This window comes from Mustela erminea, chromosome 10 (assembly GCF_009829155.1).
Source record: "Mustela erminea isolate mMusErm1 chromosome 10, mMusErm1.Pri, whole genome shotgun sequence".
NCBI classification, from domain to species: domain Eukaryota; kingdom Metazoa; phylum Chordata; class Mammalia; order Carnivora; family Mustelidae; genus Mustela; species Mustela erminea.
Window position 1 is genome coordinate 26994153 of NC_045623.1, and position 22991 is coordinate 27017143.

At 35.9% G+C, this 22991-nt stretch overlaps 1 protein-coding gene across 2 annotated transcripts in view; it reads left to right on the forward strand.

Annotated features, from left to right (window-relative positions):
- The window catches only part of DPYD (dihydropyrimidine dehydrogenase), an 831093-nt gene that overhangs the window by 362270 nt on the left and 445832 nt on the right, over positions 1-22991 (forward strand). For both annotated transcript variants that reach the window (XM_032302714.1, XM_032302713.1), the window contains exons 10-11: positions 1703-1872; positions 19419-19629. In XM_032302714.1, the coding sequence (XP_032158605.1) occupies positions 1703-1872; positions 19419-19629 (381 nt within the window). The remainder of the gene's footprint in view (positions 1-1702; positions 1873-19418; positions 19630-22991) is intronic.

Consider the following 22991-nt stretch of genomic DNA (forward strand, 5'->3'; position numbering starts at 1 on the left):
AGAGAGGGAGAGTACAAGCAGGGGAGCAGTAGTCAGAGGGAGAGGGAAAAGCAGACTCCCTGCGGAGCAGGGAGCCTGAAGACATGGGGCTCCATCAAGGACCCTGGGATCATGACCTGAACCCAAGACAGATGCTCAATCGACTGAGCCATGCAGGCGCCCCAACTGGGAGATGTTCTTAAAAGAAATGGCAGGAACTTCAGTTTAGGAACTATTTTATATTTTATATGTGTATATAATGTAAATATATATGTATATATACAATGTAAATATATATACAAAAATATACATATATATGTATATATTAATTTTAAAGTAGGACACATTTTCACATATCTTTCAGCATTTGTGTCTAAGCAGGCAGAAAGAGTTTCTTGCTGAACAGCAGATATATGAAGCTAAAGGAAAACACTGATAGACACCCTAGTATGTGGTCTCCATGTAATATCACTACATGCAGCCTGAGGAGCAACCAGAAGCTTAAACCAGTCCTGTGCTTTGGTTGGATAAGAGTCAGTCTTAGTAATAAAGAAACTATAATATATTCTCTACACCAGATCATCTAAATCCTTTAGACATATATTTTTAAAGTCTTAAAGTTCAGCTATTCTAACATCTAATTGCATGTGAAAAGATAAAAGCTTCCATTTTTATCCTACAATTTAAAAAGATAAGAAACTTTATTAGGTCATTCCGCAGAAGTTTACAGCTAAGCACATGTAGACCATGTCCACCTTCCTCCTCCCAGGAGAAGGGGATGCTTCTGTACCTGCAGCCCTTTCTAAAGAAGGTCGTAGTACATGTCTTTTTGAGAATTACAGAAGGCCAATTACATAATCCCAAATGTACTCTTCCAAGCAGGATGATTACACTTATTGAGATTATAGGCCTATGCTGCCCATGGTGCCATTTCATTTATAGTAATTTATCTTCTCAATAGTTTTACTGAATCAGATAACACAGCAATACCTGACACATACAGAAACCTGCATCTTACTTTTTTACGAGAATCTTCATATGGATATCAAGTCTTCATATATATGTCCTTGAGAAATGGACATGTAGAAAGTCCTGTTTCTTTTATAGCTCTATTTTACAAACAAAACCGGGGAAAAACTGTAAAGGAAAGAAAGTTCATTTTAACTATTTCAAGAAAATACTTGTTAAAAATTCTTCAGTTACATAGAAAGCACTTACTCAGTGTGTAAATTTTCAAAATTTCCTAAATATAGTATATAACAAGGCTATACATTAGAAATCCTAGAAAATAATATCTAAGTAAAATATTTTCATGAAATGCTGTCAATTATGTTAACCCAGATGATAAAGGTCATTTTTTTCCTTCTAACAAACAGAAATTTAATGACACTAAGTTAAAAATACATAACATGACTTTGACAAAGCATGTTTTAATTGATTGATTCCAGTTTGTTAGTACCTAAGCTCTTCAAAATGTGTTGTAGCGATCCTTCTAGAAGAAAAAAGAAGTTAAAGGTACTGACTATGAAATTACATATATGAGCATATTTTTAAAATGGGAATAAAACTGTCTTTCAATGAAGCAGAATAATTTGATAGTGACACTCCATCCTCAGCAACCGCAAGATGCAATTTTACACTGCTTTGAGTACAAGTATCTTTTGAGCTGTCATGCAGAAATGGTTTCTCTACTTGAAAATGGGGTTTTCCTTTCATCATTCAGGAATGTGCGCCTGTCACTCTCCATTGCCATCGATACGGGGAGTCGTGATTGTACTCGGAGCTGGAGACACTGCTTTCGACTGTGCGACATCCGCTTTATGTTGTGGAGCCCGCCGCGTGTCCATCGTCTTCAGAAAAGGCTTTGTTAATATAAGAGCTGTCCCCGAGGAGGTAAAATGGAATCATCAGAAAATAGGGAGTTGTAATGCAACAGATTTTAGGACATGAAACTGTTAATGTGCAGTCTCCTAGCTCAGTCATCAGAATGTTCTTGAAATTATGAAATGCAAATTTAAAAAATTTCTGGGCGACCCATGGTTTTTTTTTCCCCCCTAATTCAGACATTCAAAGTAAAAACGTTGTTTTATAATACTTTATTGGATAAAATGAGAAATTTATCTTTGTCAATATTAAGTGCTTCTTTTTCTTAGCGTTAGTATCTTTGAAATGTATTGTATTTAACTAGTAACAGTGGAATGTGCTAAGTCGTCATTTCTGAACAATAGGGATTCATCACAAAATGTAGGATATTAGGAGAATGTGGTAATTAGAGACAACTGGAATCTCTATAAGCCATGTTTACAAGCTGCATTCAAAGTCATATGCTTGGGTTATACTTTAAGTCAGTTCATTCTGTGGTGAAACCAATAGAACAAAGAGATTGCCATTTATTATTTTTTTAAGAGCCTCATGTAAGCATTATTTAGAATTAATAATGAGTTAACTTACTAAAAATGACAGATTTAAAATGATTTCATTCTTTCAAGTGACTGGTGATGAATCTTCGGTGAGGCATCCACTGGATACTTGTACCATGGACTTCTCAAATTTTAATGCTATTAGAGGAAGATAATGTCTTATAAAGGATATTAGTTCTAAGAACAAGAACAAAACATATTTATAGAAAGGCAAATTACTAATTTTATCCAAATCAGTATTATGAATATGAATTGCTTTAGAATGCCTTAATATATTTGGAGTCTCGATACCAGGTAAGAATTATAACTATAGTCAGTAGGTAATTTGTCACATGTAGATTAACCACATTACAGATTAATCTCACTAAAATATTAGAGTCACCACTGGTTCATGGCTGCGTTTCAGATGTCAAATTTATTCTCTGGATTTTCTTTTATCTATTATACCCATTCAGACTTTTTTTTCCAAAATCCAAGGTGGGCATGGTCATACCATCTGGGGAGGTTTTTTTCTAGAGTGAAATCTATAGTATCAGTTAGTATAATTTCATTATGTTGCAAATAAAAAGAAAACATCCATCCTGGAATTAAATGACTTTCCTAAGATAAAAGGAGGACAATAGCTAATTTTATTCACCTGTATATCTCCATGCATATCACAGAGCCTCAGCAAAGAATAGAAAGGTGGTACATTTGTTTTGAACTAAATATTTTAAATCTTGTTCTTCTGATTCCAAAAGTTTTCATTATAAAAGCTGCACCTTGAGAGTTGGAAGGGAAGATGTCCCCAGATGGAAATGGCAAGTTACTTTATACTTTATCTTATAGTCATCTTCCATTAACAGTGGTAACTGGAATTGAGTGATGACTGTTTCTTCCACCCTTAGTAGAACACAGACACAAAATGAGACCAGGTAATTACTTGTGAGGGTAGAGGGAGACATTTGTTACTTATTTATTGATTTAATCAACCTACACATATTGAGCGTCCATTATGTACCAGCCATTGTCTTGGCAATTTTAATACAATTTTAATACAGCTTGTACTTACTGAGGGAACACACTTGTTGGTCAAACTAACTATCACATAAATAGTGTATTGAAAGGTTATTAGTGCTATGGAGAAAAGTTAATGAAGGTAGAAGTATAAGGCATGTGTATTTGGGATGAGGGTATGGTAGAAGAAGTGGTAGGGCTGTGAAATAGAGCCCAGTAAGGGACTCTGCACTCAGCAGGGAGTCTGCTTGAGATTCTCTCTTCACCTCTTCCCCTTTCTCCTTACCCCTCCCCCTCCCCCAGAATAAACTGATAAAATCTTTTTTTTTTTTTTAAGATTTTATTTATTTATTTATTGACAGAGAGAAATCACAAGTAGATGGAGAGGCAGGCAGAGAAAGAGAGAGAGAGAGGGAAGCAGGCTCCCTGCTGAGCAGAGAGCCTGACGCGGGACTCGATCCCAGGACCCTGAGATCATGACCTGAGCCGAAGGCAGCGGCTTAACCCACTGAGCCACCAAGGCGCCCCCTTTTTTTTTTTTTTTTTTTAAGATTTTTATTTATTTATTTGTGAGAGAGAGAGAGCACACAAGCAGACAGGGTGGCAGGCCGAGATGGAAAGAGAAGCAGGCTCCCTATCGAGCAAGGAGCCTGATGTAGGACTCGATCCCAGGACCCTGGGGTCAAGACCTGAGCAGAAAGCAGCAGCTTAACTAACTGAGCCACCCAGGCGTCCCTAATAAAATCTTAAAACAAAAACAACTAATACTTTCCAGGTTAGACCAGTGTTAGAATAATAGGCTTTTGAAAGTTCATTTGGTTATTTTAGGCAAAATTCCTCAGCATGAGAAAAGAAATAATATGTAATGCATTATCAGAATATGCATAGATTTTAGGGCTGGGTTTTTGACCAGTGCCTGTGCTCTTTTTAGAATTCAGGGCTTTCAGAATTAGCAGAGGTTCTGGTATTAATGCCTCATGTCTGTTACTTGGTTTTGGTACATCAGAAGAGGGCCCATGACATGGCAATGCTAAGTTATGAACCTGTCAGGAGGAAGTTCAATACTTCAAGACAGGATTTTGGGAGAATATACTATAGAAAAAAATTATAACCAACATGAAAAATTTAATGTTGTGCCCAGTTTCTTTGTCTTTCTCCTATTCCTCCCATGCTTTCTGCTCCCAATACACTCATACTATAACTACGGTTGGTTTCTTTAAAGTCAATGAAGAATGACAAAAATGGATATTTAGGGTTTTTCTCACATATGTGTGTTGTTTAATGGGTTTAGGCTCTTGGATGGAATTTGGGAATAATGTGATTTTTTTTTTGTTGGTTAAGGGCCTCACTGTTAAGCATGTCAGTGTGCCTGTATGCAAAGCTGCGGTCTAATTCTCAGATGGTTTTAGAGGATGGGGAATGCAGAACGGTATAAAGTTCTCTCATCTTTTTGTGGCAAATATGAATTATTATAAAAGCCAGTTACATTTAACATCATGTGGTTAGTAACCAAGCACAGTGCGATTGGATCTGGAAGTGCTTTAATCTGCTTAACTTGGAGGCAGCGCCCAATAGATTCAGCAGTGACACCCACATCCCATTCTTCCAATGCAGATGTTCTCAAACTTTAGTATGCATCAGAATCACCTGGAGGGCTTGTTAAACACAGCTTGCTGGGCCTTGGTCCCAGAGTTTCTGACTCAGTAGGTCTGGGAGGGGCCCGAGAATTTGCATTTTTAACAGGTTTCCTGGTGATGCCAAGACTGCTGATCCACTGCTCTTACATATCATCAGTGTCGTTTCCAGCTGTCTAATTAGAGCTGTAAGCAGTGTGCTGTTCGGGGGCACTTTCCATCTTAGTTAAGAAAGCATTAATGCTACGGGATACAGGTTTGATGAAACGAAGATATTGAGGCATCATCAGCATATTGATGTAATTCTGATTCCAAATGTCTTTCAGTCTCCCTGGTGGCCTCACACACATGCTAAATAGGATGCTACTGACAAACTAGTGCTTCTCAGCTGCGGGTCCTCAGGGAAACCAGCCAATCACTCAGCACTAGCCTCTAAGAAGATGAGGGGAAATCTGTTAATAATTCCCTCCAGTACTTTCTGCAAGCTTAAATAGGTGAGATTAAATTTCACAGGATAACAGAATCCCCCAAAATGCTGGTATTAAAAGCTGTTGACAGATCAGATAGAACTGCAAGAATGCTTTAGGCAGTCAGGAATCCCTAAAAGGAGGCGTGAAGGTCAGGACTCAACAGACCTGCTTGAGTAGATAAATTTAAAAGATAAGGTTGGGGAAGGACTTTGTAGTTCTTATTAATTATTACTGAGAAGAATATGGTACAAAATTATTTTAACAGTACCATCTCATCCACAAACTTTAAGAATCTGTTGTTCATGTATTTAATTTCCCAATATTAGCAAAAATATGATCGATCTTTAATTCTGCCGTGGTTTAAATGGGCTCTCTAGAGCACTCTCCAGTGCCCTTTGGCTTCCCCCTATTCATTTGCCAAAATATTAACTGATTTACCTTTGATGTGTCTGTTTCCCCATATTTGAGCTATACAGAGGGTCAGCTGTTTTGATAATTGAACTTTACTATTTTAATAATAAAAATAACAGCATCAGATTGCCTAGTTCGGTTAGTCGAAAATTTCTTTGTTACTGCAATGCTGAAATAATACATCTTCTTTTCTTTTTTTGAAATAATAGATTTTCATGTGAAAGAATGTGCCTTTTTGTTGACTCCTTCTGATACCGTATAGCATACTCCATAATAGATCTCTATGTGGTCAATCTGTAGGCCTCCTCTCAGACATTTATATCAAATGATGTTTAAGGGGGTGCCTGGGTGGCACCCAGTTAAGCGTCTGCCTTCAGCTCAGGTCATGATGCCAGGGTCCTGGGATCGAGGGCCGGGTCGGGCTCCCTGCTCAGTGGAGAGTCGGTTTCTCCCTCTCTCTCTGCCCTCCCTGCTCATGTGCTCTCTCTCTCGCTTTCTCTTGCTCTCAAATAAATGAAATCTGAAAAACAAGCAAACAAATGATCTTTGAGCTACATCCATTGATACTTTCATTACCTATATCTTGCTGGCTAAACATTGCTTTTCTTACCAGTAAGTAATGCTTTCTAGTTTTTATTTAATTATAAGAAATATGAACCTGGGACTGTTTTTAGAAAATAACCTCCATATGCTGACACATTTAATTTTACTTACTAAGGTTGATGCTTATAGGAGCTCTTCAACAATTTGGCACCTGCACATCATTTAAGTTGGTATTCTTCACAGAAAGTAATCAGAATCTGTTAGCATGATTGGCAATATGAAGATACCTGCACATAAACAAATAAATAAACACACACAATTGCCCTCAGCCTACAGTAAATTGGTGGCAGCGAGGGGCTCCCCTGGTACTAAGATTTTAAATATATCTTGAATACTTTAATGATGGCATGGGAATGATGTTCCATGAATCTAAGCGTGTTTCCATTTTTGAAAAGTATGAAAATTCAGTGTCATATGAGAAAGTAAAATGGAACAGTTGAAAAGCTTTTAACTAAACGTTGTTTGAGAAGTTGGTTCTAAGTTATAAACCCTAATCTGAGAATGCCCATCTATAAAATTACTGCTGTAATTTTATGGTTCTGAAAGCTTTTTATATGCCCCAAATTCTATATTTTGAACACTGAGAGAAAGATATGTGAATGATGTGGAATCTGGACAGGAGGTCTATGTCTCCTCAGAGAATAACAGCAACTCTGTACCGAAAAACTTGACCCTATCTAGAAATACTACTCTTGAAGCGAGTTGCAGTTAATGTATCCCTAGTCTATTGGTAGGTAAAATCTGCTGCATTCAAGACATGATATCAAAGAAACTGACAGCTGAAGTTGTCAGAATTCTACCCTGAATGCAGTAATTCAGGTGGCAAGTGGGACCCAAAACAAACAAACAACCCAACCAACCTATAAATAGTGCAGGAGCCAACAAAAGCCCATGCTTATCCAAGATTATATACATTAAAGGCTTAACTGTTTTCAATAATTCCTAGAGGAGGGAGGTGCCTGGGTGGCTCAGATGGTTAAGCATCTGTCTTCAGCTGAGGTCATGATCTCAGGGCCCTGGAATCGAGTCCGGTGTCAGGCTCCCTACTCAGGGGGACATCTGCTTTTCCCTGTGCCCCTTCCCCTGCTTGTGCGTGCGTGCACGCTCTCTCTCTCTCTCTGTCAAGTGAATAAATAAAATTTACACAAAATAATTCCTAGAGGAGGATGGTAACTACATTATGTTGACAAGGAATAGCTATAGATCTGAAAACTACATCTCTTTTAAAAAGGTTTAATAATCATTTATGATCCATATGTATATATGTATGTATTTATATGCATCTAGATGTGTGTAGATACATATGTAAACATAAATTCGTTATCAGTGAACATTTATGTTGTTATTAAGTCACTATCAGGCTTTATTACACGGCAATGTGTTATTTCTTTATTAACGTTTATGTGAAAGCTAGAGGGCCTTCTTCCATTAGTAATAGTCCTCTCAGTTTTTCAATGTCTTCTTTTCTTGTCTTATACATTGAAAATATTAAAAAGTAACTATAAAATAGTTATAAAATGCATAACTAAAAATATGCATGTTGGTCAGGCACAAAATCCAAGAGATAAAAAGAAAACATACATGAATTAATATAAAAACAAATAAATATTATTTTTAAATCATTTAAATCATTTAATCATTTCTTTTTCTTTTAAAAAGGTGAACTCATCCTTCAAGGCCTCCTCCAAATGTCATTTTTTTCTTTGACAGCTTCCTTAGTCTCCCTCCTGTGAGATCTTATAGCTCTTTATGCTTCCTGTATAGTAGCACTTGTCACATAGGAAAGTTATTACTTTATACTCACCTCACATATTAGAATGCAACTCCTTCAGATGGATTGGTTCACTCAACTTATATCTGATTCAAAGTATAGAATGATGTTTGATCCAAAGCATCAAATCAGTGAATTGTGTGGAATAGTATTTTCTGGGCATTGAAAGCCTATAGGAAGACTTTACATGAAAATGAAATACTCAAAATATATAATTTATACATATATACATACACCTCAAAATTACTACTGGTAACTTTTAAATAAGTAATTATTTTTCAAGTTTTAAAATATACCATGTTACAATATTAACCTCACATTAAAAGTAGATTGAATAAAAATCATAATTCCGGGTCTTCAGTGTTTTAAAAGATAGCTACAGAATTTTTAAAAAAGAAAGAAAAAAACTATAACCAATAATATAAAAGGTAAAAAATTAATAAACATTTATAGATATAAATAAACTCAGGATTAGAAATAAGAGAGCATCCTTGTTTGAACAGATTTATATAAAGAGGGATTTCAAGATTGAAGAAAGATCCTGAAAAGTTATGCAGAAGAAAATTTTGTGAGATACTCTCATAGCACCCAGGAATGCTTGACTACAGGAAGGTCTAAGATGAGAAATGTAAGAGTTAGTCAGATTTAAGAAAATTTTGTCAATCATGAGTAATATTTAAAAATGGACTCTTCTTCGGGCACCTGGGTGGCTCAGTCAGTTAAACATCTGCCTTGGGCAGCATATAACTGAGTCCTGTCGTTGTATCCAGTCTGCAACCCTGGGCCATTTTATAGGAGTATTTGGGCCATTCACATTGAGAGTGATTATTGAAAAACAAGTTTTTATTGACATCATGTTGCCAGTGATGTCCTTATTTCTAGAAGCTGGTTCTTTGAAAGAATCAATAAGATCGATAAGCCACTGTTCAAACTAATCCAAAATAAAAGAAAAAGAACCCAAATTAATGAAATTATGAATGAAATGAGAGAAATCATGACTAACACCAAGGAAATATAAACAATCATCAGAAATTATTATCAACATTTATATGCCAATAAGTTAAGCAACCTAGAAGAAATGGTTGCATCTCTGGAAACCTATAAGCTTCCAAGACTGAAATTGACAACCTAAAGAGACCAATTTCTAGTAACGAGATTGAAGCAGTGATCAAAAACCTCCCAAAAAACAAGAGCCCAGGACCTGACAGATTCCCTAGGGAATTCTACCAAACATTCAAAGAAGAAATGATACCTATTCTCCTGAGCTGTTTCAAAAAATTGAAGCAGAAGGAAAACGTCCAGACTCTTTCTGTGAAGCCAGCATTACCTTGATCCCCAAACCAGGCAAAGATCCCACCTAAAAGGAGAATTTCAGACCCATATCCCTGATGAATATGGATGCTAAGATTCTCAACAAGATCTTAGCTAATAGGATCCAACAGCACATTAAGAAGATTATCCACCATGACCAGGTGGGATTTATCCACGGGATGCAAGGGTGGTTCAACATTCACAAATCTATCAATGTGATAGAACAAATCAATAAAAGAAGAGAGAATAACCACATGGTCCTCTCAATTGATGCAGAGAAAGCATTTAACAAGATACAGCATTCCGTTCCTGATTAAAACTCTTCAAAGTATAGGGATAGAGGGAATATTCCTCAATTTCATAAAATCTATCTATGAAAAACCCACATCAAATCTCATCCTCAGTGGGGAAAAGCTGACAGCCTTCCCTTTGAGATCAGGAACACGACAAGGATGCCCACTCTCACCACTCTTGTTCAACATAGTATCAGAAGTCCTAGCAACAACAATCAGACAACAAAAAGAAATAAAAGGTATTCAAATTGGCAAAGAAGAAGTCAAACTCTCTCTCTTTGCAGATGACATGATACTTTATATGGAAAACCCAAAAGACTCCAACCCCCAAACTACTAGAACTCATACAGCATTTCAGTAATGTGGCAGGATACAAAATCAATGCACAGAAATCTTGCTTTCTTATACACTAACAATGAAAATTGTTAGTAACTAACAGAAAGGGAAATTAGAGAATTGATTCCATTTACTGTAGCACCAAGAACTGTAAGATACCTGGAATAAACCTAACCAAAGAGGTAAAGGATCTGTACTCAAAGAATTACAGAACACTCATGAATAAAACTGAAGAAGACACAAAAGGATGGAAGACCATTTCATGCTCTATGGATGAGAAGAATAAACATTGTTACGATGTCTATACTGTCTAGAGCAATCTATACTTTCAGTGCCATTCCGATCAAAATTCCACCAGCATTTTTCAAAGAGCTGGAGCAAACAATCTTAAAACTTGTATGGAACCAGAAGAGACCCCGCATTGCTAAGGAGATACTGAAAAAGAGAAACAGAACTGGGGGCATCACGTTGCCTGATTTCAAGCTTTACTACAAAACTGTGATCACCAAGACAGCATGGTACTGGCACAAAAACAGACACATAGACCAGTGGAACAGAATAGAGAACCCAGATATGGACCCTCAACTTTATGGTCAAATAATCTTCAATAAAGCAGGAAAAAATATCCAGTGAAAAAAAGACAGTCTCTTCAATAAATGGTGCTGGGAAACTTGGACAACTATGTATAGAAGAAGGAAATTCAACTATTCTCTTACACCATACACAAAGATAAATTCAAAATGAATAAAAGACATCAGTATGAGGCAGGAATCTATCACAACCCTAAAAGAAAACATAGTAACTTCTTCGACATTGGCCACAGGAACTTCTTTCAAGATATGTCTCCAAAAGCAAAGGAAACAAAAGCAGAAATGAACTTTGGGACTTCATCAAGATAAAAAGCTTCTGCACAGCAAAGGAAACGGTCAGTAAAACAAAGAGGCAGCCCACGGAATGGGAGAAGATATTCACAAACAATACTACAGACAAAGGGCTGATATCCAGGATCTATAAAGAACTCCTTAAGCAACACCCAAAAAACAGATAATCATGTCAGAAAATGGGCAGAAGACATGAACAGACAATTCTCCAAAGAAGACAGACAAAGGGCTAACAGACACATGAAAAAGTGTTCACTGTCATTAGCCATCAGGGACATTCAAATCAAAACCACATTGAGATAATACCTTATATCAGTTAGAATGGCCAAAATTAATAGGAGAGGAAACAACAAGTGTTGGAGAGGATGTGGAGAAAGGGGAACCCTTATACACTGTTGGTGAGAATGCAAATTGGTGCAGCCACTTTGGAAAACAGTGTGGAGGCTCCTTAAAAAATTAAAAATAGAGCTTCTCTATGGCCCTGTAATTGCATATTTATCCCCAAAGATACAGATGTAGTGAAAAGAAGGGTCATCTGTAACCCAATATTCATAGCAACAATGTCCACAATCGCCAAACTGTGGAAAAATCCAAAATGCTCTTCGATAGACAAATGGATAAAGAAGATATGGTCTATATATGTAATGAAATATTACACCGCCATCAGAAAGGATGAATACCCAACTTTTGTATTAACATAGATGGGACTGGAGGAGATTATGCTGAGTGAAATAAGTCAAGCAGAGAAAGCCATTTATCATATGGCTTCACTTACTTGTGAAGCATAAGGAATAACATGGAGGATATTAGGAGAAGGAAAGAAAAATGAATTGGAGTAAATTGGAGAGGGAAATGAAGCATGAGAGACTGTGGACTCTGAGAAACAAACTGAGGGTTTTGAAGAGCAGGGGGTGGGGGAATGGATGAGCCTGATGGTGAATATTAAGGAAGGCACGTATTGCGTAGAGCACTGGGTGTAGTTCATAAACAATGAATCTTGGAACAGTGAAAAATAATGACTACATACATACATACATGCATACATACAAAATAATGAGCTTAAGGTGGAAAAAAAACCCCAAAGCCTATAATATCATAGTACATACTAAAAGGAACCTCAATTTGTGGTCTCAGCAAACTTTTTTTGCTAAAGAAAAGAATAACTGCAGAATTAGCTTAAATAGTCTAGAAATTAGTAAACATATCAGAATTGTTCTGCTTTTCCCGCTGTCTGTGAGTCTATACAAACCTAAAAGTACAAAAGAGGTTAAGAACTATTTAGTAAATTAAGGAAGATGAGCTCTAGAGTGGGCAGGCAGAATTCACTGCCTCTTTCTTGAGTTTTCTTCATCTCCTTGGTAACCAGATTCACCAGAAGATTGGATCGTGAAATTAGACTCATACCGAGAAAGAGAACCTGCATCAAGCTTTCTTAACAAATAAAATATAAATATAAAAATATTTTTATAAAATATAAAAATATAAAAATATAAAAAATATATAAAAATATATTTTATAAAATATACAAAAATATTTTATATAAAAATATAAATAAACATGAAGTATAGGGTAAATAAGGAGAGGTGCAGGACCACCAACACGGTTTCTCAGGTCCCACCTTGGTGTATCAAGATGTACTTTAACCCAGATTAATTTGGGGTTTCTAAGTAACATCAGTAGTCTCATCACTTACACAAAAGGAAGCTAATTCAACTATAAAATATCTCCAGTATATACTCAGTTGCATAGTTTATATACTCTTTAAGAGATCCTTACCCAATAAGTCCAGTTCCCAGGTTTTCTTGTTTTGTTTTGTTTTGTTTTTTACCATAGCTATCCTAGACTAGCAGGTATATCATGCTAAAAGCATGCCACAGATAAGGGTTCTCCTACTTTTGAATGCTGATTGATAATCTGTTTCCCAATAGCATGTTCACAAGGGGATTTAACCAGGTGTCTTTCCTTCTTTCTTTGTTGAAATAAACTCCTTTACCTTCCTACATCTTTCCTCACCTAAGGGAAATAATCTATTGTATACTATAATTTCCCAGTCACTAATTCCTTTCCAGTAATTACTTCCTACTCATCCTTCAAGGTTAGTTCAGACAGTACGTTTTCTAGTCTTGCCTTTCTTGACCTGCACTGCTGCTGGACAGAATGCCTTTTTATATGCCATTGGTGTACACTGTGTTTATATGTGTTACCACACTGAATTTGATTGCTGATTTGCCTGCCTCTGTGAAAGTTTTGAAAGCAGGGAATGTTTTATTAGCTATAGCATCTAGCACCATTTTTTTTTTTTTACACAAAGGTCTTTATAAATCTTTGGTAAATTTATAGATGAGTGGAACTCTTATTGTGTGGTTATGAATGTTTGTGGGATATGCAATAATTTAGCAGGGATGAAGTAAAAGCTAATATTTTTCAGGATTATCACTGACCAAAACAGACTACCAAATAACTTTAATTTGAAATCCTATCTCTTAGGTCCTCATGTTCATATAGAATTGACAAGTTGTTAAATACCTAGCTATTTAAGGGTAATCTTTACAAAGAATATTGTTTCTTCATATTATTTCTCAAACTTTGTATATTAGAATTTAATGTATGCTGGGTTTGAGTTCTCATTATAGTTTATAACCTATGCTTACTTTGCCTATATGCAATCTAAAAATGAGTTGACATCATGCTTTTAATTATAGTAAATTAAGTTGTTTCATAATTTCCACAGTATGATGCCTGTAATATTAATCAGACCAAATCATCACATTACATAAAGTTAATCATTAAAATGATCATCATTACTGCATGCAATAGCACTCTATTTTTATTTCACTCAGCATCAACCACGTATCTTCCCTGAATATGGAGATAAAATCAAAGCTAAGAAGGTTCTTCTTAACTTTCCTTATATGGTATGAAAAGAAAGTAACAACATGGCTTATTGAGCCTCCAAAATAGAACCTTATAGATGTTTCTCCTTCATTCCCTTGGGTAATTATTGGTGAAGATAAGGACGAGAGGTTTGTATGTTTGCTTCATGTACCACTTGTCCCTCATGAGAACACGTACCATCAAACAAACAAATATGTGTGCCATGAACAGAAATGTTATGTACCAAAACTACAGAGTTGCTGATTATTAGCGATATTAACAAACATTAGATATTAAAAGCACTAACACTGACATCTATGAACAGAAGGCTCATTAAACAGTAAAATATTAAGACTCACTGCGTGAGGTTAGACCACTGGTCAGTCTGGCCCATCAATTTGTCACGGCAGTGTAACTGACAGCTGAGAAAGAACATCGCTTACTTCGTATTTCAACCTCACAACATTGGATGCTGTGGTCAGGTAGCATGTCATTTGCGTACCCAGTGTTAACGTGCTTTGCGATGTGTATTTAGTAGTCATTGACTCCATATACTACTAGTTGATTGTCCTTTCATTAACTTGAATGCCCTCTGGGTTTTCATATTAGTCATTCATCTTGGTAAACAAAATGTTATTCAGAGTCCACTGTGTGCTCGTCATTTTGATAGGGCTAAAATTCACTTGATGTCCTTCCATGTGGCATATTGGCTAGAGTATTTGCTGATTTGCCAGGCATCTTTTTGACCATTCATTGGCTTATATTCATCATTTGTTAAATATTTGAATATCACTCCTCAACCCTGGGGATAGCAAATTAAATAAGATATTCTTTCTGTATTTAAAGAGTTTTGTGAAGGAATTTACTGTCTAAGAAGTAAATTTATTTAAATTCTATTTTTATTTTTCACTTTTGTATCTTGAGTTATATATTCTATGTCTCAATTATCCACTTTATAAACTATCAGTTCAGAAGTCTATCACTTGGTTCCTGTATTTCATGATTTTACTGTACTTCTGAACTTAGAATAGGAAGCTTGAATCTCTTCTTCACACTGAGGGCAGCCTTTTTTTTTTTTTTTTCCCAAAGATTTTATTTATTTATTTGACAGAGTGAGCACAAGTAGGCAGAGAGGCAGGCGGGGGGGTGGGGGAGGGCGGGGAGCAGGCTCCCTGCTGAGCAGAGAGCCCAGTGCCAGGCCCTGAGACCAGGACCTGAGCTGAAGGCAGAGGCTTAACCCACTGAACCCCCCTGGTGCCCTGAGGGCAGCCTATATCAGGCCAACCCCTTGACCTTTAATTTGCCTTAGACTACATCCTTTCCTAGTCTAATTAACCTTGTTTTGAGATTCCCTAACCAGTACGAGATGAAGTCTCATTCTTTCAAATATATAGAGTTGCTCTCTTTGGACATTAATGAATATCACCCAGGATTTTTGTTTAGCCATATCAGGATTTTAGCTAAGCTTTGTCATCTCTTAATATATCTTTGGTTTCTCTGAACATCAGTTTCTCTTCTAAGCAAGGAAATAGTGCTTCGTCCCACATGGGATTAGTTGTGAGGACAGCAGGCAGCAGAGTGCCTGAGGTTGGGTGCCAAAGCTGTAAGTCATAATACCCAGCATGTTACTAGGTTTTTGACCCACAATAAGGAAAAAATGTTAGTTTAAATCTTAATATTAAAAAAATAACATATATAAGTATCATAATATGCCTTCTGTCTGAAAGTTAAAATGAGCCATATGTAAAGCAGTTAAAAGAATACCTGCTATCGTGGCTCCTGGGTGGCTTGTTCCATTAAGCTTCGACTCTCAATTTGTGGCTCATGTCATGATCTCAGAGTCCTGAGATTAACCCCTTGTCGGGCTCCGTGCTAGGCATGGAGCCTGCTTTAGATTTTCTCTCTCTCTCTCCCTTTGTCCCTCCCCTGACTTATCTCTCTCTCAAAAAAAAAAAAAAATGAAAGAAAGAAAAAAAATGCCTGCTATGTAAATATCCATTATTGTTATTTTTGTCTTGTTAGATTTCTTAAATAGTGAAAGTAAACTCCTCTGTTGTCCACAAATAACTCAAAGGATATTTCATTTGACACATGACTTTACTTATTTTGAATTCTCATTTTCCTAATATTTCCTTGTTGACTGAGATAAATCTTATCATCTCAAAAAAAAAAATCATTATCATCTCAGCTCTCCTTTTCCCAGTATAATATGAATACTTTCCAAGTAAATACATATGTTAAAGTGATATCTTCCTATCTTTCCCTTAAAAGTTTTTCCATCTCTTGCATAAAATGAAAAATAGCTACTTAATAGCAAAATAGCAAGAAGTGGTATGATTTATGTCTGCTGCCCAATCGCCTAGTCTAACATGTTTTAGGTAGTATAGAACATATCGAGTTTCAAAAGTAGAATTTCAGAGTAATCTTTGTGGAAGCCACTGTTCACCCTCTCAGCTTCTGTGCACTATCAGATAGTTGGCACAAATACAAGCTACCTGGTGCATATGGAAAATTATGATGTGAACTGAGGAAATACTAAAATTCGGTTTCTTCATGTTCATAATGGCATGTAGTTTTTAGGCTCTCAAAAGTAAGAATACAACTAAAGCATGTTCAAGCAATAAATCATTGATAATCATTACTTTAAAAGTTTTGATTTGCTTGCAATGCCCAATTTGGTTTTAATTCAATGCCAAATTTGCCAAAAACGTATATCAGATGACCTACACAGAGTAGTAGATACTATCTAAGTATTAATAGAGCAAAAAGTAAAACGGGACAAAGTAGACCCTAAATCAGTCTGAGACATTCTCCCAATATGTGCAGCATAGCTCAGGATTTTATTTCTGCCCTTCACAGGAAAGAGTACTATTATAAATATGCATCATGTATTGATTTATTCAAACCATAAACATTTGTCATTGTTATTCAATCAAGTTTGGCATTATCATTAAAATTTAGCATCACTTGACATTTTTGAAACACAATACACTGGTTTATATTGATGAGTTACAAGGCGCTAGATAAGGTAACGCAAATGTGACAGAAGTGATACAGAAACATATCTTATGTACGAGGCATAATTTAGTTTGTAATTAGAACTGTTCAAGGACTAGTTTGCCTTCTACAAATCATACATTTTATTTTGTGGAAAATTAAAAAGGCATCTGAGGTTCTTTGGCCTTTTCTTTTTCTTAACGTTGTTCTTGGGCCACCTTTCTATTAGAAGCATAAGCCCAGTGCTAAGTGGTATTGAATAGTTTGAAGCATGATTGAGAGGAGAAATTAATTCAGAAAATTGCAACTACAAATAAATAATATTTCCTTACTTGCACCTTCCATATGTTAAGTTCTGCTTTAGTTCTGCTTTAGGTGCTTTACATTTCTAAATTGCTTTAAGTAACACCATATACCAAGTAATTAGGTATTATCCCCATTTTACATATAAGGATCCTCAAGATCAGAGAGATATTTTTAGAGACGATCTCAAGTAAGCAGTGGAAGCTGGTTTCAAACCTGATTCAATTCCACTTACCTGTGTAAACAATTTTGAGATCTATTGTTTTGTATATTTGCTGTCTATAACATACCAATATCTAGTATTTTTTATATCAGTAATTTCTTAGTTTTCCAAATTTTAAGGCTTTAAGGCCAATATTCAAAACATACCTTAAATAAGACATAGACTGAATAGTTTCATGCCAGTATATAGTAATGACCAGTGTTCCTCAGGTTTTTTTAAAGATTTTATTTATTTGAGACAGAGAGAGCACAAGGGGTCAGAAGGAGAAGCAGACTCCCCTGCCTAACAGGGAGCCTGACTTGGGGTTCAATCCCAGAACCCTGGGATCATGACCTGAGCCGAAGACAGACTCTTAACCAACTGAGCCACCCAGGTGCCCCATGTTTTTGTTTTTGTTTTTTAAATGATCCCTCTAGGAGCCTTTTTAAACTTTTTTTCCTAGTTAACCACCCCCCACACAAACACACTGTAATTTTAATACTCCCGATATCATGTGTATCTGTTTATGTACTACTGCTCTTATGGGGCAGGGTGCCACAAATTATTATGACATCAAAGATTCTTTCCTTCCTTAAGAATCCGTTTTTGCTCCCTTATGGGTGATATTACTCTCATTGAGAATGTATGGTGTAGATGCATGCATGGTGTAGACCAACTAACTAAGTTCAGAGCTAGTCAGCTATAGTCTGGTAAGACAGTGGTTCACAAATTGTCATTTCTAAACCAAAGCATGCCATCACATAGGAATTTGTTAGAAATGCAGATCCTCATGCCTTATCCAATCCTATAGAACTAGAAATTCTGAGGGTGGGTCCATGCAGTCTGTTTTAACAAGCCCTCTAGGTGATTCTGATGCATGCCAAAGTTTGGAACCACTAATTATGGACAGAGTGTTGAGAGGTGGGTTTATGGCTTGATCACAAGATTGAGCAGGTCAATTTATGACTCAGTTTTTTCATCTTGATGTTGCCCAGACAACTCCTGGTTTGGAGCTTACACATATGACTTTCTCAACCTCACTTGTCAGGGTCCCACTAAGAACCCAACTATCTTCCATGAGGGAGGGAAAGAATGAGACTTGATACCCACCTCAGCCTCTCCGGTAGTACATTTTTTTGAAAAAACAAACAAACAAACAAACAAACACGACTCAACATACTACGTAGGGTTATATTGACAAAGGCCTGGATTCCCCAAAAAATAGTAAATGGAAAAATGAATAGATATGTAAGTATTAACATTCTGTCTTGATAGACATCCCATTATGAGAATAAAAACGAAAACAAGGGTGTTCCACATATGAGGTAATAGATGTGGAAGAACTGGGAATTTGTCAAGAACACACTCATTTCTCTTTCTTAAATTTCTCATTTGCCTTTTTATGAAAGTAAGATTAAAATGTTATTTATTTCTTGATTCCACAGTTTCTCAGTCTTCTTTTTTCTACCCACCATTTTAATCACGTACTTGCCAAGATTGGCTTACCCACTTTATTAACTTATTTCCAGTTTAGCTAATGCAACCCATTAATAATCAGAAATATCTATTTTCATACGTAGCATGATTTAAAAGAGAATTTATACTACAGAAGTGAAAGCATATGGAAAACCGGGCTGCTAGAGCCAAAACCTTACATGCCACCAACCATAGAGCAGGCAGTCCCGAGAACTTGAGAAATATCTTGTGATGCCATGCACTTTAAACTTCCATGTGACAACTCAAACTGATGGAAGACTCCCCTGAGTCAGTGATTTGCAAAATGTAAATAGCTGATAACTGAACCTCAGCTTTGATGAAAGAAAAGGCTTCAGGTTGGTTTAACCGTCATAAGCTGTAGAGTGCATAATTGAATTAAAAATCAACATTCAATACAGAAGAAACATTTTCAAGTTTTTCTCTGTTCTGTTTTGTTTTAGGTGGAACTTGCTAAGGAAAAAAGGTGTGAATTCTTGCCTTTTCTGTCTCCACGGAAGGTTATATTGAAAGAAGGGAGAATTGTCGCCATGCAGTTTGTTCGAACAGAGCAAGATGAAGCGGGAAACTGGCATGAACATGAAGATGAGATAGTCACTCTGAAAGCCGATGTGGTCATCAGTGCCTTTGGTTCAGTTCTGAGCGATCCTACAGGTAGTGTCAGGAGCTGAAATGTGTTAGGCAATTGTCTATTATTTTAGTGTTTTTCACTTTAACATTCATTTTCTTCTTCTAGTATAAAATCCAAGCAATCTTGATTTAAAAGGCTTAGAAATGGCATTTAATGCTTATACAGAATTATTTTTACAGTGGTGGGAATTGAAAATAACATTAATCTTTCTCGTAAACTGATAATCAAAATACATATTCTATTTTGCGTTAATGTTTGCCTGTTTCCTCTAAGAGTGGCTTTTTCTTCAATTAGACATTGAGTAAGAAAGTGTGACAGAGAAGGTACCTGGGTGGCTCAGTGGGTTAAAGCCTCTGCCTTTGTCTCAGCTCATGATCCCAGGGTCCTGGGATGGAATCCCATATCAGGCTCTCTGCTCAGAATGGAGCCTGCTTCCTCCTCTCTCTATCTCTCTCTCTCTGCCTGCCTTTCTGCCTACTTGTGTTCTCTGTCAAATAAATAAAATCTAAAAAAAAAAAAAAAAGAAAAGAAAATGTGACAGAGAAGTTATAACAACCAATCATCAATGATTCAGACAAATTAAGACTAAATGAATAGGCAAAAATAGAATTCAGGTATACTGCTATCTTCATGCCAGAACATCACTAGAAAAATCAAAATAATCAAATTAGAAAGTTTGAGCTCCTCTCATTTCATCTGGATGGCATAAATGGACATGCTATGGAAGAACAAAATGCTTTAAAAAAAAGTATAATAAGAAAGGGAAATGTCTTATGTAGTATTCCAACTGAGTAATAAGTCAGTCAATTAAGGAGGGTGTAGTGTATTTTCACCACACTCAGTGTTTTTGTGGGTCACTGTAGATGAAAGCTTAGGTATTTATGCATCTTCATTTTGCAAATTCTTTACCTTTTAATACACATTGTTGAAATGGTGATTAACTCTTTTATTTACTGAAAGGAAAATAAAAGGCATTTCTCCAAGTCAGAGATTCACTGTGAATAGTAATAACAAAAAATCGAGACCTGACAATTTCTATGACTCCCTACTATATCCGTGCTAAAATTACATTTTGTGTCTAAAATAAAATTATAATCTGTGTCTGAAAAATGCAAATGTGCATAAGTAAAAAATTCAGCCAGTCATCAGGATATTTTATCTGCAGGACATCAAACATCTTGATATTTGGAAACATCCAGATGTTTAATGTCATCAAGATAAATGTTTTCAAATAGCTGGATGATGGCCTGAATTTGTCACTTTTCATCTAGATGTTTATGTGATATGTAGACACAGTCACAGTTTGGTTTGTTTATTCATTAAGTAGGTTCAGGAAGAAAAAAAAAAAAAGAAAAATACATAAATTGCATTCTATCATCTAAAAAATCCTACTGTTCTTATTACTCGGCACATCACCTGAAGCTGAGTAAAAAGTTGAATCATATTTAACTAGCAATTAAATCACCTGTTGATGATTCACTTATCAAGGACTAATTTAGCTTACCCATTGAAATTTATGTTTCACAACTGACATCTCTAATATGAAGAAAAATGTATTTTTTCCCAAATAAACCTAAGTAGATGTGACTCAGATCATATAAAACAGCTTTCGCAAAACTTAGGCTCATTTGCATGAAAAGTGAAAGATTTAACTTAGTATTTAAAATATGAAATTCCAGAAAGTTTGATCTAGTCATGTTTATTTGACAAAGTCATTCCAGAATGTATTTATGTATTCTCCTTGTGCATGTTTCTTCCAGGGTTTCACATGTACTACTCGTATACATCTAGACAAGTAAAGGAAAAATGGCCTGCACTTTCCTCTTTTTCCCTTCTCCTCTTGTCTTGAAATAACAGATGCTTGAAAAAATTATCGTTAAATAGAATTATTTGCTTTTCCAGGGCAAATAATAACATTTTCCAATGTTTGCATTAATAAGAAGCTACTTTCCAAGCAAGAGGGGTGCTGGAAAAGCTGGAAGGTGAAATAGCATTCATGCCTCTCTTTCCCTCTAGAAGTTTTCAGTACTGTTTTTTGAGTGGAAAACATTAAAGGGAGGAAGGGAATCAATAATTGTTAGAATTTTACCAAGAAGATCTTACCCAAATGGCATTTAAAATTTTTGTTTAAATTTCAAAGTCAGCAAGTTTTCATATGGACACACATATTAGCTATAGTGAAAATCAGTTTATAGGAAGCAAGTTGTCCATTCAGGTAAGAAGAGAAACTGTTCCTGTCTCCCTTTTCTACCTTAAGTCTTATTCCTTCTTGATACCTGTGTGATGCGATTTATGTGTGACACTATTGTGAGCATCACACATGTGATACTATGTGATTTAATATATTTATCTCTAACACCTTTCTTAAACTGTTGACCTGCCTCTCCACCCCTCTTCCCTCCTTCCCAGCCTCACTATGCACAGGCTTCTATGAACTGCATGCCTAACTATATGACATTTTCTCAGTCCTCATTCTATTTTCTGCATTTGACAATGTTAAATATTTCTTTCTATTTGAAATGCTCTCTCTAAGTCACTTAACCTTTCTGAGCCTTAGCTTCTTCCTCTATAAAAAAACAAGCATAATAAAACCTTCTCCCCTTACCTTTCAGGACTGTTGTCAGAATTAAAATGAAGTAACGTGAAAGTGCTTTGGAAATGTAACACATTATTATTGTTTATGACACTCTGTTTTCTTGTTTTTTTTTTTTTCTTTTAACTATTCCTCTTCTGAGCCTATCACTGAATACTTTTCTCCCTCTAGCTTATTACTTTTTAGTGCTTTCCCAAGTTCAGACTTCACCTATTATCTCTTAATATATTTAATCCTTCAGTGTACCAATCACCTCATCAATTCATTTATTATTCATACACACATTCATTCCTATAAGAAAGACTTAATAAACAACTTCTGTGTGCCAGGTTGAGACTAAACTTACAGTAGACACTATTTCACTTCTGTGTAACTGGCTTCAAAATCTTTCTCTCCACTCTATGTCTCAGAAGACATTTCATCCTTTCTTGTATGACCTGTGTGTAACAAACATTTACTCAGCATCTCATGGATACCGGGTACTAAGTTGTATTCTGGAGAGTACTAAGATGAATGAGCTATTCCTTCTACTTAAAAACCTCACAGACTGGGGCATGGGTCAGACTTTTAAACAAATAATTGTTTTACCAAGTGAGAAATAATGTATTTAGAGACATGTACCAAGTAAGGAAGGATCACCTCATGAGGTTTCCCTAAGGCAGATTGCACCTCAACTTTGCTGTTATTTAAATGGTACTGTAGTTCTCCCATCGCTAATGTTCAAGATGTTTTCCCAGATTCAAATATCTAATTCCAGTTTTCTTTTCATTACATTCGCCAGTGTTACTGTAC